Consider the following 17,580-nt stretch of genomic DNA (forward strand, 5'->3'; position numbering starts at 1 on the left):
ATTTGGGATATTGGAGGTTCACACCCTGTGGTTCCTCAAGAAGTTCCCCCTGGGAAAGGTAAAAAACCCCAAAAATGACCCCGAAATTGGGGTTTGGGGGGTCTGGGGTTCCACCTTGAGATCCTCAGAGTTGGGGTTTGGGGGGTTCGGACCCCACAGTTCCTCCAGAAGGCCCAGATGGGGAAGGGAATCGTGACCAAAACCGCCCAAAAAAATAAAAAAAAAACCCAAAAATCAGAATTTGGGAAGTTTGGCTTTAACTGAATTTGGGCTTTGGGGAATTTGGGGTTTGGGGAGGGAACTTGAGGTTTTTGGGGTTGGGGTGTTTGGGTTTGTCAGCGGATTTGGGATTTTTGGGGTGGGAATTTAAAATTTTGGGGTTTTTTTAGGTGAGAATTTGAGGTTTTTGGGGGGTTTTGGGAGAGAATTTGGAGTTTTCGGGGGATTTGAGATTTTGAGGGAATTTAAAGTTTTTGGGGTGAGAATTTAAAGTTTTGGGGATTTTTTAGGTGAGAATTGGAGGTTTTTTGGGGGAGTTTTGAGGTGGAGATTTGGGATTTTTTAGGTGGGAATTTGAGGTTTTTGGGGGCGTTTGAGCCGGGAATTTGGGATTTTTGCGGTGGGAATTTAAAGCTTTTGGGTAATTTGCGATTTTTGACCGGGGAATTCGAAGTTTTGGGGTTTTTTTGGGGTTTCATTTTTTGGGGTTTTTTGGGTTTTTACCCCAAATCTCCCCTGCAGGTCCCGGCCTTCGAAGGGGACGATGGATTCTGCGTCTTCGAGAGCAACGCCATCGCCTACTACGGTGGGTCATTAATTACCCTGATTGGGCCCTAATTAGTGCTGCCCATCTACGGTGGGTCATTAATTACCCTGATTGGGCCCTAATTAGCGCCGCCCATCTACGGTGGGTCATTAATTACCCTGATTGGGCCCTAATTAGTGCTGCCCATCTAGGGTGGGTCATTAATTAGCCTGATTGGGCCCTAATTAGTGCTGCCCATCTACGGTGGGTCATTAATTACCCTGATTGGGCCCTAATTAGTGCTGCCCATCGCCTACTACGGTGGGTCATTGATTAGCCTGATCGGGCCCTAATTAGCGCCGCCCTTGTGCTCCTGATTGGCGCTCGTTAATTGATTAACCCTTCCCTGCCCGCGCTGCAGCTCAGCACCAATCAGGGACAGCTCATTAATGATCATCCCCCCCCCCTGCTCATTAATGACTCCTCCCGTCCTCTAACGAGTCCCTCCCCTAATTAACGCCCCCCTGGCTCATTAATTACCCTGCCTGTTAATTAATTAATTAATTAATTAACCCTTTTTATTTCTCAGTGAATTCACAGCTTTGATCGCGCCTCGGCCCTTAACCAGTTCCTTCACCCCTTAATGTGCCTCTCGCCTAATTAACGAGCCCCTGGCTAATTAGCGACCCTCGTGGCTCATTAACGCCCATGCTGGGCGATTAATGACCCTGCTGGTTGATGAATTAACCCTTTCCCACCCAGAGGAGCTGCTGGGCAGCACCAACTTCATTGGCTTTGTTCCAGGTTAATGATTTCCCTTTGCTCATTAACGATTCCTGCTGGCCTTTAACGAGTCCCTGCCCTAATTAATGACCCGGCTGGTTGATGAATTAACCCTTTCCCGCGCAGTGAGCACGGAGGAGCTGCGGGGCAGCACCCCCGAGGCCGCGGCTGCCGTGCTGCAGTGGGTGAACTTCGCCGACAGCGACGTCGTGCCCCCGGCCAGCACCTGGGTGTTCCCCACGCTGGGCATCCTGCACTACAACAAACAGGTCTGGGGACAGCCGGGGATTTGGGGGAATCCTTGGGAATTTTTGGGAATTTTTCGGGGATTTTTCGGGGAATTTTTGGGGAATTTTTGCAATTTTTCTCGATTTTTTAAAAATATTTTTGAAGGGGTTTTTGGGTGTTCCCACACTGGGCATCCTGCACTACAACAAACAGGTCTGGGGCTTTTGGGGCATTTCTGGGGATTTTTTGAGAATTTTTCTGGGATTTTTTTGGGGAATTTTTGCAATTTTTCTCAATTTTTTTAATTTTTTTTTGAGTGGTTTTTGGGCGTTCCCCACACTGGGCATCCTGCACTGCAACAAACAGGTCTGGGGACATCCGGGGATTTTGGGGAACTTTGGGGAATTTTTGGGAATTTTGGGGAATTTTTGGGGAATTTTTGCAATTTTTCTCAATTTTTTTAAATTATTTTTTGAGGGGTTTTTTGGGTGTTCCCACGCTGGGCATCCTGCACTACAACAAACAGGTCTGGGGAGATTTTGGGGTTTTTTGGGGGGTCCTGGGGGGGAGAGAGGAGGGGATTTGGGAGGGTCAGGGGTGGTTTTGGGGTTCCTCTCCCCAGTTTTGGGGTTCCCCATCCCAATTTTGGGGTCCCCCATCCCATTTCCGGGTCCCCCATCCCATTTTCGGGTCCCCCATCCCAATTTCGGGTCCCCCATCCCAATTTCGGGTCCCCCATCCCATTTTTGGGGTCCCCCATCCCAATTCCGGGTCCCCCATCCCATTTTCGGGGTTCCTCTCCCCATTTTGGGGTCCCCCATCCCATTTTCGGGGTTCCTCTCCCCATTTTGGGGTCCCCCATCCCATTTTCGGGGTTCCTCTCCCCATTTTCGGGTCCCCCATCCCAATTCCAGTTCCCCCATCCCATTTTCGGGGTTCCTCTCCCCATTTTGGGGTCCCCCATCCCATTTTCGGGGTTCCTCTCCCCATTTTCGGGTCCCCCATCCCAATTCCAGTTCCCCCATCCCATTTTTGGGGTCCCCCCCGTTCCGCCCCCGCAGGCCACCGAGCTGGCCAAGGAGGAGGTGCGGAAGGTGCTGGGGGTCCTGGACGGGCACCTGAGGACCAGAACCTTCCTGGTGGGGGAGAGGGTGAGCCTGGCCGACATCAGCCTGGTCTGCGCCCTGCTCTGGCTCTACAAACAGGTACCCCGGGGATTTGGGGGAAATCGGGGGGATTTGGGGGCATTTCGGGGGATTTGGGGTCGGTTTGGGTCAGTTTGGGGTCGGTTTTGGGGATTTGGGGTCAGTTTTGGGGGTTCCCAGAGGGTGAGCCTGGTCTGCGCCCTGCTCTGGCTCTACAAACAGGTACCACAGGGGATTTGGGGGAAATCGTGGGGATTTTGGGGCGGTTTGGGGGGATTTGGGGGCGTTTCGGGGGATTTGGGGTCGGTTTTGGGTCAGTTTGGGGGATTTGGGGTCAGTTTGGGTCAGTTTGGGGGATTTGGGGTCGGTTTTGGGTCAGTTTGGGGGATTTGGGGTCGGTTTTGGGTCAGTTTGGGGGGATTTGGGGGTGTTTTGGGGATTTGGGTCAGTTTGGGGGGATTTGGGGTCAGTTTGGGGGGGTTTGGGGTCGGTTTTGGGTCAGTTTGGGGGGATTTGGGGGCGTTTCGGGGGATTTGGGGTCGGTTTTGGGTCAGTTTGGGGGGATTTGGGGTCGGTTTTGGGTCAGTTTGGGGGATTTGGGGTCGGTTTTGGGTCAGTTTGGGGGATTTGGGGTCGGTTTTGGGTCAGTTTGGGGGCATTCTAGAAGTGCCAGGGAGGTTTTTTGGAACCCCAGAGGGGTTTAGGGGTGTCCTGCAGGTGATTTTGGGGATCCCAGGTGTATTCAGGGTGTCCCAGGTGTACATAGGGTGTGGTTTGGGGTCCCAGGTGTGTTTAGGCTGCATTTAGGGTGCAGTTAGGCCGTATTTGGGGTGTATCCCAGGTGTATATCGGGTGTATCCCAGGTGTTCTCAGGCTGTTTTTGGGGTGTATCTCAGGCTGTTTTTGGGGTGTATTTGGGGTGTATTTGGGGTGTATCTCAGGCTGGTTTTGGGGTGTATCCCAGGTGTTCTCAGGCTGTATTTGGGGTGTATCTCAGGTGTATCTCAGGTGTATCCCAGGTGTTCTCAGGCTGTTTTTGGGGTGTATCTCAGGCTGTTTTTTGGGGTGTATTTGGGGTGTATCCCAGGTGTTCTCAGGGTGTCTCTCAGGTGTATCCCAGGTGTTCTCAGGCTGTTTTTGGGGTGTATCTCAGGCTGTTTTTGGGGTGTATCCCAGGTGTTCTCAGGCTGTTTTTGGGGTGTATCCCAGGCTGTTTTTGGGGTGTATCCCAGGTGTATCCCAGATGTATCTATCTCAGGCCGTTTTTCTCTCCCCAGGTGCTGGACCCTGCGTTCCGGGGCCCCTTTGGCAACGTCACGCGCTGGTTCCTCACCTGCCTGAACCAGCCCCAGTTCAAGGCCGTGCTGGGGGAGGTGCAGCTGTGCCAGAGGATGGCCCAGTTCGATGGTGGGGGCACACCTGGGGCACCTGGGCACATCTGGGCACACACCTGGGCACATCTGGGGGGGTGTAACACACCTGGGCACACACCTGGGGGGCACCTGGTGACTCGTGGGGACCCTTTGTTTTTCCAGGTGAAAAAAGAGCAGAAAATGCGAATTTTAGGAGAGTTTAAAAGGCGTTTTCTAGGGTAAAAAATGCGCAAAAAATGTGAATTTGGGGGCATTTTTTTACCGAATAAAACCCAAAATAATCTGATTTTATTCTGTGAAAAATGCGAATTTTTGGGCATTTTTTGCCTAAAAAAAAAACCCCAAAATAATCTGATTTTGTCATGTAAAAAATGTGAACTTTTGTGCATTTTTTACCTAAAAACCCCCAAAATAATCTAATTTTATCATGTAAAAAATGCGAATTTCTGGGCGTTTTTTTTGCCTAAAACCCCCCAAAATAATCTGATTTTATCATGTAAAAAATGCGAATTTCTGGGCGTTTTTTTACCTAAAAACCCCCAAAATAATCTGATTTTATCATGTAAAAAATGCGAATTTTTGTGCGTTTTTTTGCCTAAAAACCCCCAAAATAACGAGATTTTTTTGTGTGGAAAAGCCAAGAAGTTTGCGGAGAGCCAGGCCCGGAAGGAGAAGGAGAAGGAGCCCCCCAGGAAGGGGGAGAAGGGGGAGAAGGGGGAGAAGGAGCCCCCCAGGAAGGAGAAGCCCCCCCGGAAGGAGGAGAAGCGGCCGCAGCCCGAGGAGGAGCTGGACGAGTGCGAGCAGGTCCTGGCAGCCGAGCCCAAGGCCAAGGACCCCTTTGCACACCTGCCCAAGAGGTGGGGACACAGCTGGGGACACCTGAGATACACCTGAGATACACCTGGGGACACCTGGGGATACCTGGGGGGATTGGGGACACACCTGCGGACAGCTGAGACACACCTGGGACACACCTGGGGACACCTGGGGGGATTGGGGACACACCTGGGGACACCTGGGGACACCTGAGATACACCTGGGGGGATTGGGGACACACCTGGACACACCTGGACACACCTGGACGAGTGCGAGCAGGTCCTGGCAGCCGAGCCCAAGGCCAAGGACCCCTTTGCTCACCTGCCCAAGAGGTGGGGACACACCTGGGGATACCTGGGGACACCTGAGATACACCTGGGACACACCTGGGGACAGCTGAGATACACCTGGGGACTCTGGGACACACCTGGGGATACCTGGGGGATTGGGGACACACCTGGGGACTCTGGGACACACCTGGGGATACCTGGGGACACCTGAGATACACCTGGGGGGATTGGGGACACACCTGGACACACCTGGACACACCTGGACGAGTGCGAGCAGGTCCTGGCAGCCGAGCCCAAGGCCAAGGACCCCTTTGCTCACCTGCCCAAGAGGTGGGGACACACCTGGGGATACCTGGGGGGACTGGGGGGACACCTGAGATACACCTGGGGACCCTGGGACACACCTGGGGGGATTGGGGATACACCTGGGGACACCTGGGACACACCCGGGGACAGCTGAGATACACCTGGGACACACCTGGGGACACCTGGGGACACCTGAGATACACCTGGGGACACCTGGGGACACTGGGACACACCTGGGGACACCTGGGGACACCTGGGGGGATTGGGGACACACCTGGGGACAGCTGGGACACACCTGGGGACACCTGGGGGGATTGGGGACACACCTGGGGACACTGGGACACACCTGGGGACACCTGGGGACAGCTGAGATACACCTGGGACACACCTGGGGATACCTGGGGACACACCTGGGGACACCTGAGACACACCTGAGATACACCTGAGGGTCCCTCTGCGGGGTCAGGGGTCACCGGGGTCACTCTGCGGGGTCAGGGGTCACCGGGGTCGCTCTGCGGGGTCAGGGGTCACCGGGGTCACCCTGTCTGTCCGCAGTCCGTTTGTCCTGGACGAGTTCAAGCGCAAATACTCCAACGAGGACACGCTGAGCGTGGGGACACGGGGACACCACGGGGGTCAGGGGTCACTCTGTGGGGTCAGGGGTCACTCTGCGGGGTCAGGGGTCGCTCTGCAGGGTCAGGGGTCACCGGGGTCACCCTGTCTGTCCGCAGTCCGTTTGTCCTGGACGAGTTCAAGCGCAAATACTCCAACGAGGACACGCTGAGCGTGGCCCTGCCGCACTTCTGGGAGCACTTTGACCCCGAGGGTTGGTCCCTGTGGTACTGCCAGTACCGGTACCCCGAGGAGCTGAGCCAGACCTTCATGAGCTGCAACCTCATCACAGGTGGGCCTTCATCACCGTCAGGATCATCATCATCCTCATCCTCATCTTCATCCTTCATCCTCATCCTTCATCCCCATCCCCATCCCTGCCCTTCCCCACCCCGAGACCTTCATGAGCTGCAACCTCATCACAGGTGGGCCTTCCTCACCCTCATCCTCATCATCATCATCCTCATCATCATCTTCATCCTCATCCCCACCCCTGTCCATCCCTGTCCTTGTCCTTGTCCTGTCCCACCCCGAGGAGCTGAGCCAGACCTTCCTCACCTTCCTCACCTTCCTCACCCTCCTCACCCTCCTCTTCCTCCCTGCCCCTTTTCCCCTCTCCTTTTTTCTCCTTCCCTTTTCCCCTCTTTCCTCCCTTTCCTTTTCTCTCTCCTTTTTTCCTCTTTTTTTCCTCTGTTTTCTCTCAAATTTTCCATCCCCTTTCCTTTTTTTCTCTCTTTGCCTTTTTTTTTTTCCTATTTTTACCCCTTTTCCCACGTTTTTCCCATTTTCCCCAATTTTTTCCCGTTCTTTTTCCCATATTTACCTTTTTTCCCCATTTTCCCCATTTTCCTGTTTTTCCCCATTTTTCCCGAATTTTTCCCCATTTTTTTCCTGTTTTTCCTCTGACTGTTCCCATTTTTCCCCATTTTTCCCGAATTTTTTTCCTATTTTTCCCCATTTTTTCCTGTTTTTCCTCTGATTTTTCCCATTTTCCCCTATTTTCCCCTATTTTTCCCGATTTTTTCCCCGTTTTCCCCCATTTTTTCCCGAATTTTTCCTCGGCCTGTTCCCATTTTTCCCAAATCCCCCATTTTTCCCCATTTCCCCCCCATTTTTCCCAAATTTTTTTCCCCATTTTTTCCCGTTTTTCCTGAATTTTTTCCCGAACTTTCCCCCATTTTTTCCCGTTTTTCCTCTGATTTTTCCCGAATTTTTTTCCCCATTTTTTGCTGTTTTTCCTCGGACTGTTCCCGTTTTTCCCATTTTCCCCCATTTTTCCCCGTTTTTTCCTCGGACTGTTCCCGTTTTTCCCATTTTCCCCCATTTTTCCCCGTTTTTCCTCGGATTGTTCCCGTTTTTCCCGTTTTCCCCCATTTTTCCCCGTTTTTCCCATTTTCCCCCGTTTTCCCCGTGCCAGGGATGTTCCAGCGCCTGGACAAGCTGCGCAAGAACGCCTTCGCCTCCGTGGTGCTCTTTGGCAAGGACCACGACAGCAGCATCTCGGGGGTCTGGGTGATGAGGGGGCAGGAGCTGGCCTTCACGGTGAGAAAATCCCAAAAAACCCAAAATTCAACCCAAAAAATCCATGGGATGGGGTTTAGGGGGAGAAAATCCCAAAAATCCCCACTGAAATGGCCCAAAATAGCCCAAAATCCAAGGTCTGGGTGATGAGGGGGCAGGAGCTGGCCTTCACGGTGAGAAAATCCCAAAAAAACCCCAAAATTCCCAAAATTCACCCCAAAGAAATCCCAGCAAATCCATGGGGGAGGCGTTTACAGGGAGAAAAACCCAAAAATCCCCACTGAAATGGCCCAAAATATCCCAAAATCCATGGTCTGGGTGAGGAGGGGGCAGGAGCTGCCTTCACGGTGAGAAAATCCCAAAAATCCCAAAATTCACCCCAAAAAAATCCATGGGATGGGGTTTAGGGGGAGAAAATCCCAAAAATCCCAAAATTCAACCCAAAAAATCCCACAGGGAGGGATTTACAGGGAGAAAAACCCAAAAATCCCCACTGAAATGGCCCAAAATAGCCCAAAATCCAAGGTCTGGGTGAGGAGGGGCAGGAGCTGCCTTCACGGTGAGAAAATCCCAAAAAAACCCCAAAACTCCCAATTTCTCTGTTTTTCGCCCCGTTTTCGCAGCTGTGCCCGGACTGGCAGGTGGATCACAAGTCCTACACCTGCCAGAAATCCCAGAAATCCCAAAACCCCACAAAACCCCCAGGAATATTTGATTTTAGTGGGGTTTTCACTGGGAATATCAGGTTTTTTTGCAGAAAATTGTGATTTTTGTCAATAATTCCCATTTTCCCTGGTTTTTCCCCCAGCTGTGCCCGGACTGGCAGGTGGATTACGAGTCCTACACCCCAAAACACCCCAAAACCCCCAGGAATATCCAATTTCCATGCAGTTTTCTCTGGGAATATCGGATTTTTTTTGCACTTTTCGCTGATAATTTCCATTTTTTTGTAACAAACTCCCAATTTCTCTGTTTCTCGCCCCGTTTCCGCAGCTGTGCCCGGACTGGCAGGTGGATTACGAGTCCTACACCTGGCGCAAGCTGGACCCCGGCAGCGCCGAGTGCCGGGCGCTGGTGGCCGAGTATTTCCTGTGGGAGGGCGACTTCAGCCACGTGGGCAAACCCTTCAACCAGGGCAAGATCTTCAAGTGAAAAACGGGACAAAACCCCGCGGTTTTGGGCAAAAACCTCCCGGGGCCTCGCGGCCTTGCAGCCGGGGCGGAACCCACAAAGGAAACCCCGGCGATTTCAGGCAAAAACTCCGTTTGTTCCGCTCGGAAATTGAAAAGTTTCGGAGCCCTTCGGGCGGGGGGAGATCTTTAAATAAAATCTGGGTTGAAATCCTGGGATTTTGGGCTCGAATCCCAGGATTTCTGGCTGAAATTCCGGGAGTTTTTGGGCTGAAATTCCGGGATTTTGGGGCCCTCTGGGAGTTTTTGCTTTTCCATCCAATAAAGAGTTTGGGACAGGACGAGAGTTTGGAGTGGTTTGGGGTTTTTTGGGGAATTTGGGGTTTTTTTTGCGTTTTTGGGGGGATTTTGGGATTTCTGGGGGGTTTGAGGTTTTCCGGTTTTTTTGGGGGGGGTTTGGGTTTTATTTGGGGATTTTGGGGATTTTTGGGGGGATTTTTTGGGGAGGATTTGGAAGATTTTGGGGTTTTTTTGGGGGATTTTTTGGGGAGGATTTGGGAGATTTTGGGGTCTTTTGGGGGATTTTTTGGGGAGGATTTGGGGGATTTTGGGACATTCCAGGGGGGTCCCATGCCATCCAGAATTCCCAATTTTTCCTTCAAATCCCTCAAAAGCTTTGATCAGGACGAGAACCCGGAGCAGCCCCGGGAATTTTGGGGGGTCCCGGGGTGACCCCAGCCCCAAAAACCCCAAAAAAAAACCCCCAAAAAAAACAACAAAAAACCCAAATCCCGACGAGTTTGGGGCAGAAATTCCGGAATTTTCTGGGAATCCCCCCCAGAATCCCCTCGGTCACATCTGGGGGGCCCCTCCCAGTACAAACCAGTATAAACCAGCATAAACCAGCATAAACCAGCATAAACCAGTACAAACCAGTACAAACCCGTAACCCCTCCCCCTATTTCCTTCCTGAGCTTCCCCTCCCCCACTCCGGACAGCGCCAGATGTGGCCCCGCCCCTCCCCCCACCCCGCCCCCCCCCCCCCCGCGGCCACATCTGGATCCAGTTCGGTCCCAGTTCGGTCCCAGTTCGGTCCCAGTTCCCTCCTGAGTCACCCCCGGGTGGTGGCCCCAAATCCCAGGGGGGAGGGGACACCTGGGGGGGAGGGGACACCTGGGGGGGAGGGGACACCGGGCACACCTGGGGGGGAGGGGACACCGGGCACACCTGGCCCAGGTGCGGTGGCACCGCCCGGGCATCCCCGGGGCCGGGCCACGCCCCGGTGTCACCAAAGCGTCACCAAAGCGTCACCAGGGGCCACGCCCGGCCAGGCCACGCCCAGCGCCGCTGCCAGGCCACGCCCAGCGCCACTGCCAGGCCACGCCCAGCGCCACTGCCCGGCCACGCCCAGCGCCACCAAGGTGCCACCAGGTGTCCCGGGCTGGGCTGGCCCCGCCCCGCGGCTCCCCGGGAATCCCGGAATTCCTGGGGATTTTGGGGGAAATTTCGGGGAATTCGGGAATTTTTTTGGGGAATTGGGGAATTTTTGGAAATTTTTGTGGAAATTTTTGGAAATTTTGGGGGAATTTTTGGGAGTCCGGGAATTCGGGGATCTTTGGCAGTTCGGGAATTTGGGAATTTGGGAATTTGGGAATTTTTGGGAATTTTTGTGAATTTTTGTGAATTTTTTGTCAATTCCGCGGGTTCCCCCCCCGCTGCCCCCCCCAGACCCCCCTGCCGCCCCCCCCCTTTGTCGCCCACGTGTCCCCGAGCGCGGCCCCCCCGCCCCCGGCGGCCCCGGGCCAGCGCGGAATCCCAAACATCCCAAAATCCCCAACAAACAGACCAAAATCCCCAACAAACAGCCCAAAATCCCGAATATTCCAAAATCCCCAACAGCCCAAAATCCCCAACATCCCAAAATCCCCAACAGCCCAAAATCCCAAACAAACAGCCCAAAATCCCGAATATCTCAAAATCCCCAACATCCCAAAATCCCGAACAAACAGCCCAAAATCCTGAATATCCCAAAATCCCCAACATCCCAAAATCCTGAATATCCCAAAATCCCAAACAAACAGCCCAAAATCCTGAATATCCCAAAATCCCCATCAAACAGCCCAAAATCCCAAACAAACAGCCCAAAATCCCCAACAAACATCCCAAAATCCCAAAGAAACAGCCCAAAATCCCAAATATTCCAAAATCCCAAACAGCCCCTCCCCCCCCCCCGGCCCTGCCCCTCCCCCGCCCCGGGGGGGTCCCCTCGTGTCCCCCCCCCCGCCCCCCCCCCGTGTCCCTGCCAGCGGTGTCGCCACATCTGGAGGTGACAGCGGATCCGCCCCGCCCCCACCCCCCCCCCCGTGTCCCCTCCCCCCCCGTGTCCCCTCCCCCCCCGTGTCCCCCCCGTGTCCCCCCCCGTGTCCCCTCCCCCCCGTGTCCCCTCCCCCCCCGTGTCCCCCCCGTGTCCCCCCCGTGTCCCCTCCCCCCCCGTGTCCCCCCCCGTGTCCCCCCCGTGTCCCCCCGGGCGTGGCGGGGCCGGGGCGGGGCCGGGGGGGGCGGGGGCGATGAGGCAGCGCTCGGGAATGCGCCGGGATTTGGCACCGGAGGCTCCGGGACCGCCCGGAACGGCCCCGGATCGGCTCCAAAACAGCCCCGGAGCGGGCCCGGGAGCGACCCCAAAACAGCCCCGGAGCGGCCCCAAAACGGGCCCGGGAGCGGCCCCAAAACGGGCCCGGGAGCGGCCCCAAAACAGCCCCGGAGCGGCCCCAAAACGGGCCCGGGAGCGGCCCCAAAACGCCCCCCCAACAGCCCCGGAGCGGCCCCAGGACTGCCCCGGGAGCGGCCCCAAAACGGGCCCGGGATCGGCTCCGGGTCGGACTCAGATCGGTCCCGGGATCGGCCCGGGAACGGCCCCAAAAGAGCCCCGGGAACGATCCCAGAACCGCCCGGGAACAGCCTCGAGATTGGCTCCAGAACGGCCCCGGAACCGCCCTGGAATTGCCCCAAAACGGGCCCGGGAATGGACCCGAAACAGCCGCGGGATCAGCTCCGGATCAGCCCCAGAATGGCCCCGGAACGGCCCCAAAACAGCCCCGGAATGACCCCAAAATGGGCCCGGGAATGGCCCCAGAACCAACCCCAGAACCGCCCGGGACCGGCCCCGATCCCGCCCAGGAACGGCCCCAAAACGGCCCCAAAACGGCCCCAAAACGGCCCCAAAATGGTCCCGGCACCACCTTGGGAATGGCCCGGGATCGGTCCCAGCAGGAACAGCCCCAAAATCAGCCCCAAAATTGGCCCAAAACATCCCAAAATCGGCCCAAATTTTTCCCAAAATGGCCCAAAATTGTCCCAAAATGGGCCCCGGTCCCACCGGGAACGGCCTCGGACCCGCAGGTGGGGAAAGAGATTGGGAAGGGGAATTTGGGAAATTTTGGGAAATTTGGGGAGAATTTCAGGGGAATCTGGGGAAATTCAGGAGAATTTGGAGGAATTTGGGGGAAATTCAGGAGAATTTGGAGGAATTTGGGGAAATTGGGAGAAATTTTCAAGAGTGGGAAAAGTTGGGGATTTTGGGAAGATTTTGGCTCCCAGCATGGACTGGGCCAAACTGGGAGCAGCGCTGAGGGTCCCGACACCCCCAGTGCCCCCCAGTGCCCCCCAGTGCCCCCCAGTTCTGGGGTTTGGGGCTCACCTGGGGGGAAGTTGGGGTTACCTGGGGGGGGCGGGGCTTGGGACTCACCTGGGGGGGGAGGGGGGGGTCCGGGATTGTCCAATGGACCCTGGACCGGAACCGGGACCAGAACCGGGACCGGAACCGGGACCAGAACCGGGACTGGAACCGGGATCAGAACCGGGACTGGATCAGGTTTAGGAGTGGGACTGGATCGGGACCGGAACCGGAACTGGACCAGGGCTGGGATCAGAACCGGGACCGGAACCGGAACTGGACCAGGGCTGGGATTAAAACTAGGACCGGATCGGGATCAGAACCGGGACCGGGATCGTGACCAGGACCGGGACTGGGTGGGAACTGACCCAGGATCGGAGTCAGAACCAGCCCTGGGGAAGGTCCGGGTTCAGAACTGGGACAGGATTGGGACCAAGACCAGGACTGGACCGGGCCTAGAACCAGGCCCAGAACCGGGCCCAGAACCGGGCCCAGAACAACCCCGGACCGGGCCCAGAACAACCCGGACCGGGCCCAGAACCAGGCCCAGAACCGGGCCCAGAACCGGGCCCAGAACAGCCCCGGTCCAGAACCAGAACTGGATCCAGAACCCGGCCCAGAAGCAGGCCCAGAACCCGGACTAGACCAGGACTGAACTGGGACCAGAACCGGGATTATACCGGGGCTGGAACTGGGACCAGAACCGACCCAGACCGGGACCAGAAGCGGGACCAGACCAGGCCTGGAATTGCTCCGATCCGGCACCAGACCCGGGACTAGAGCAGGCCCAGAACTGGGACTAGACCGGGACCAGAACCGGGACTAGACCGGGACCAGAACCGCCCCGTACCGGGACCAAAACCGGGACCAGAACCGGGACCAGAACCGCCCCGTACCGGGACCAGAACCGGGACCGTCCCGGGCCCAGAATCTGACTCGTCTCGGGACCAGAACCGGACCCAGACCGGGCCCAGAACCGGGCCCAGAGCCGCCCTGTCCCAGTCCCGGACCCGGCCCGTCCCGAGCCCAGAACCGCCCCGTACCAGGTCCAGAACCGGTCCCGGTCCCGGTCCCGCCCCGCCGCCGTTCCCATTCCCAGTCCCGGGCGCGCCGCGGCCGCTCCCGCTCCGCTGCCGCTCGCTCGGGGCTGTCCCGGGCCGCTCCCTGTCCCGGGGCCGGGCCGGGCCGGGCCCTCCCCGGGGGCGGGGGAGGCTCCGCCGCCCTACAAGAGCCGGGAGCCGCCCGGGCGCGGCCACTCCGCACGGACCGAGCCGCCGGGGCCGCTCCGGTACCGGCACCGGCACCGCCACACCCGGCACCGGCCATGGCCCGGCCCGGCCGCTGAGCCCGCAGCGCGCAGGTACCGGGACCGCACCGGGAGCGCACCGGGGCGGGCGGCGGCTGCGGGAGGGGCGGGAGGGGTCCCGGGACGGTCCCGGGACGGTTCCGGTGGTCCCGGTAGTTGCCGGGGAAGTGTCCGGGGGAGTCCCGGGGGGCTCCGGGAGCCCCGGGAGGGCGGGGAGGGGTCCCGGGACGGGCCCGGGAGGTTCTGGGAGTGCCGCGAGTTGGTCCCGGTGGTGCCGAGAGTGACCCGGGGGTGTCCCGGGGGGTTCCGGAGGTCCCGGGGGGTTCCGGAGGTCCCGGGGGTGTCCCGAGCTGCGGGGGGGTCCCGTGACGGTCTCGGGGGGCTCCGGTACCGCCGTGGGTTCGGGGGCGGGGGGGGGGGGGGGGGTTCGTTTGTCCCGGGGGGGCTCCGGGAGCGCCGCGAACTCCGGGGGAGGGGGGGGGGAACCCCCGCGTGTCCCGTGACGGCTCCGGGGGGTCCCGGGGGGGTCCCGGGGGTCCCGGGCGCGCTCAGGGCGTGGCCCCCCCCCCATTCCCCCCCCCCCCCTCCGGCCGCGCCCGGGGAGTCCCCGGTGGGGGCGGGGCCGCGGTTTCCCCCCCCCTCAGGGCCCCGCCCGCACCGGGGGGACCCCAGGGGGGGCTCCCGGTGCGGATTCTGGGGCGGGGGGGGATCCCCGGGATCCCGCGAGGGCGCGGCCGCGCGTGGGCGCCCGGTTAATGAGGGTTCGGTAATTAACGCTCATCAGCGCCGCTCGCAGCGCGGGGGCGGCGCTTTTTGGGGGGGGGGGGGGCGATTTTGGGGTTCCCAGAGCCCCCCAAGGAAGGGAGATTTGGGGAGGGGGATTCGGGGGTTTGGGGGTTTTGGGGCGGGGGATTCGGGGGTTTGGGGCGGGGGATTCGGGGGTTTGGGGGTTTTGGGGAGGGGGATTCGCGGATTTGGGGCGGGGGATTCGGGGGTTTGGGGATTTTGGGGAGGGGGATTCGGGGGTTTGGGGATTTTGGGGAGGGGGATTCGGGGGTTTGGGGATTTTGGGGAGGGGGATTCGCGGATTTGGGGAGGGGGGATCCCCCCTCTCCCCCCCCCCCGCGGTCGCTGCGGTTTTTGGGGCGCGGCCGCTCCGGGCGCCACTTCCCCCTCTGCCCCCCCCACCCCCCCCCCCCCCCCCCCCCCCCCCGAATTTGGGGACTCCCCCGCCCCACCCCGACCCCGCCCCCCCCCCGGGGACCCCCAGATTCCGCCCCCCCCCCCCCCCGATCCCCCCGCGCGCCCCCTCCCCGCACCCCGGAGCCTTTCGGGGGTTTCGGGGCCGCCGCGGGGCGGGGGCCGGGGCGGGGCCGGGGACACCCCCGGACGGGGCCGGCGCCGCCGCGCGTGGCCGCGGGCAGCGGCCGGGCCGGACCCGGTGGAACCGGTCCGGGACCCTCCCGGAGCCGCGCGGGGCCCGCGCCCGCGGGACTCTCGCTCCAGCCGGTCCGACCGGTACCGGCCGCGGGCCCCGCCCGCGCCTCCTCCTCCTCCTGCTCCTGGTCCTGGGGTTTCTTTCCCAGCTTCTCCCCCTTTTTTCCCCCAATTTTCCCCAATTTTTCCCTCATTTTCCCCATTTTCCCCCATATTTTTTTCAATTTTTTCCCCATTTTCCCCCCATTTTTTCCCACTTTTTCCCAACTTTTTCCACATTTTCCCCCCATTTTCCTCCCATTTTTTCCATTTTTCCCCCCATTTTTTCCCATTTATTTTCCCATTTTCCCCCATTTTTTCCCATTTATTTTCCATTTTTTCCCCCCATTTTTTCCCCCCATTTTACCCCCCCATTTTTCCCCCCATTTTTTCCCATTTATTTTCCCATTTTCCCCCCATTTTTTCCCATTTATTTTCCATTTTTCCCCCCATTTTTTCCCATTTATTTTTCCATTTTTCCCCCCATTTCCCCCCCCCCATTTTTCCCCCCATTTTTTCCCATTCCCCCCCGTTTTTTGGGGAGCTTTTCCGGGATTTGCTGTTTCCTGCGGGGGTCCCCGGGACCCCCCAAATTTGGGGATTCCCCCCTCCCCCCCTCCAAAATCCGGGTCTGGCCCCGGGCGGGGAGTTAAAAAATGGGAAAAATGGGGAAAAAAATGGGAAAAAAAGGGAAAAACTGGGGGAAAACTGGGGAAATAAATGGGAAAAAATGGAAAAACTGGGGGAAAACTGGGGGAAAAAGGGAAAAAATGGGGAGGTGGGGGAGGGGATTGGGGACCCCCCTTTGGTGACAGCGACAGCGGAGGCGGCACCGGGGGGGCCCCAAAACCCCAAATCAGCCCCGGGGGGGGGGGGGGGGGTCCCGGTGCCCCTGGGGAGCCCCGGGTGACCCCGGGGGGGGAGGGGCGGGGGTGACCCCGGTGACAGCCCCTCCCCCCCCTCCCCTCCCCTCCCCCCCCCGTCCCTCTGCGGCTTTTTGGGTGCGGGGGGGGGAGGGGGGGGCACTAAAAATACCGCGGGGGGGGGGGGAGGGGGGGCGCACGTGGTTTGCACCCCAAAAATAGCGCGGGGGGCGCGGGGGGGGCGGCGCTGCTGGGGGGGGGGGGAGGGGATCGTGTGACCCCCCCCCCCCCCCCCCCCCCCCGCCGCGAGGAAAAATGGGGAAAATGTGGAAAAAGCGGTGAAAAAGCGGCGAAAAATGCGGATTTCGGCCCATTCCTGGCGCGGGTGCCGCTCCCAGCGCTCGGGGCCGCTCTGAGTCACCCCCGGGCCCCCCCGGGTCCCCCCCCCCCCCCGCTCTGAGTCACCAACCAGTTTGGCCAACGCCGCGCGGAGCCTTCGGAGCCTTCCAGAACCTTCCGGGCCCGCGGCGGCCCCGGCGGGGGCACCCCCGGCACGGGGGGGGGGCGGGGGGGGGGGGCACCGGCAGCGCGCGACCCCCCCCCGCGTGTCCCCGCCCCCCCCCCGGTGTCACCGCCCCCCCCCCCCGCGTCCCCCTCCTCGTTTTTTTTTTTTGGGGGGGGGGGGTTTGTGCAAAACCAAAATTCCCCGGAATTGTCTAAAAACGGAGAAATTCCCTCAGAATTTCGGGGGGAGGGGTCAGTTGACAGGTGACAAGGGAGGGGTGGCAGGGGACAGGTGACACCCCCCCCCCCCCCCCCCGCTGCCCCGCCCTTCCCGACCGGAATTCCCGCGAATCCCAAAAATCCGCGGGCTCCGCGCTGGCCCTGGGGACATCGGGGGGGGGCCCCAAAGTGTCCCCAAAGTGTCCCGGGGGTGTCCTGGGCGTGTCCTGGGCGTGTCCCCCCCGTGTCCCCCCCGTGTCCCCCCCATGTCCCCACCGTGTCCCCGCTGTCCCCCCAGGCCGGGAGGCGTCACCGGAGCCGCCGCGAGGTTCCCGAGCGAGGCCCGAGGATTCCAGGGGCGGATCCGGGACCGGCACCGGGGCCCACCAAGGTCAGCGGGGCCACCCGGGCCCTCCTGGGACCCCAGACCCACCCTGACCCCAGACCCACCCTGACCCCACCCCCAGCCCCACCCTGACCCCAGCCCCACCCTGACCCCACCCCCAGACCCACCCTGACCCCAGCCCAGTGTCCAGCCCCAGCCCCAGTGTCCATCCACAGCCCCAGACCCGTGTCCAGCCCCAGTGTCC

At 59.3% G+C, this 17,580-nt stretch overlaps 1 protein-coding gene across 1 annotated transcript in view; it reads left to right on the forward strand.

Annotated features, from left to right (window-relative positions):
- The window catches only part of SART1 (spliceosome associated factor 1, recruiter of U4/U6.U5 tri-snRNP), a 26,247-nt gene extending 16,952 nt beyond the window's left edge, over window positions 1-9,295 (forward strand). Inside the window, exons 20-28 of the mRNA XM_036405945.2 lie at window positions 17-58; window positions 742-805; window positions 1,655-1,797; window positions 2,818-2,961; window positions 4,179-4,308; window positions 4,912-5,131; window positions 6,418-6,590; window positions 7,716-7,840; window positions 8,813-9,295. Of these exons, the coding sequence (XP_036261838.1) occupies window positions 17-58; window positions 742-805; window positions 1,655-1,797; window positions 2,818-2,961; window positions 4,179-4,308; window positions 4,912-5,131; window positions 6,418-6,590; window positions 7,716-7,840; window positions 8,813-8,971 (1,200 nt within the window). The 3' untranslated portion in view covers window positions 8,972-9,295. The remainder of the gene's footprint in view (window positions 1-16; window positions 59-741; window positions 806-1,654; window positions 1,798-2,817; window positions 2,962-4,178; window positions 4,309-4,911; window positions 5,132-6,417; window positions 6,591-7,715; window positions 7,841-8,812) is intronic.
- The last annotated feature ends 8,285 nt before the right edge of the window (window positions 9,296-17,580 follow it).

The sequence above is a fragment of the Molothrus ater genome, unplaced genomic scaffold (assembly GCF_012460135.2).
Source record: "Molothrus ater isolate BHLD 08-10-18 breed brown headed cowbird unplaced genomic scaffold, BPBGC_Mater_1.1 matUn_MA223, whole genome shotgun sequence".
Lineage (NCBI taxonomy): Eukaryota > Metazoa > Chordata > Aves > Passeriformes > Icteridae > Molothrus > Molothrus ater.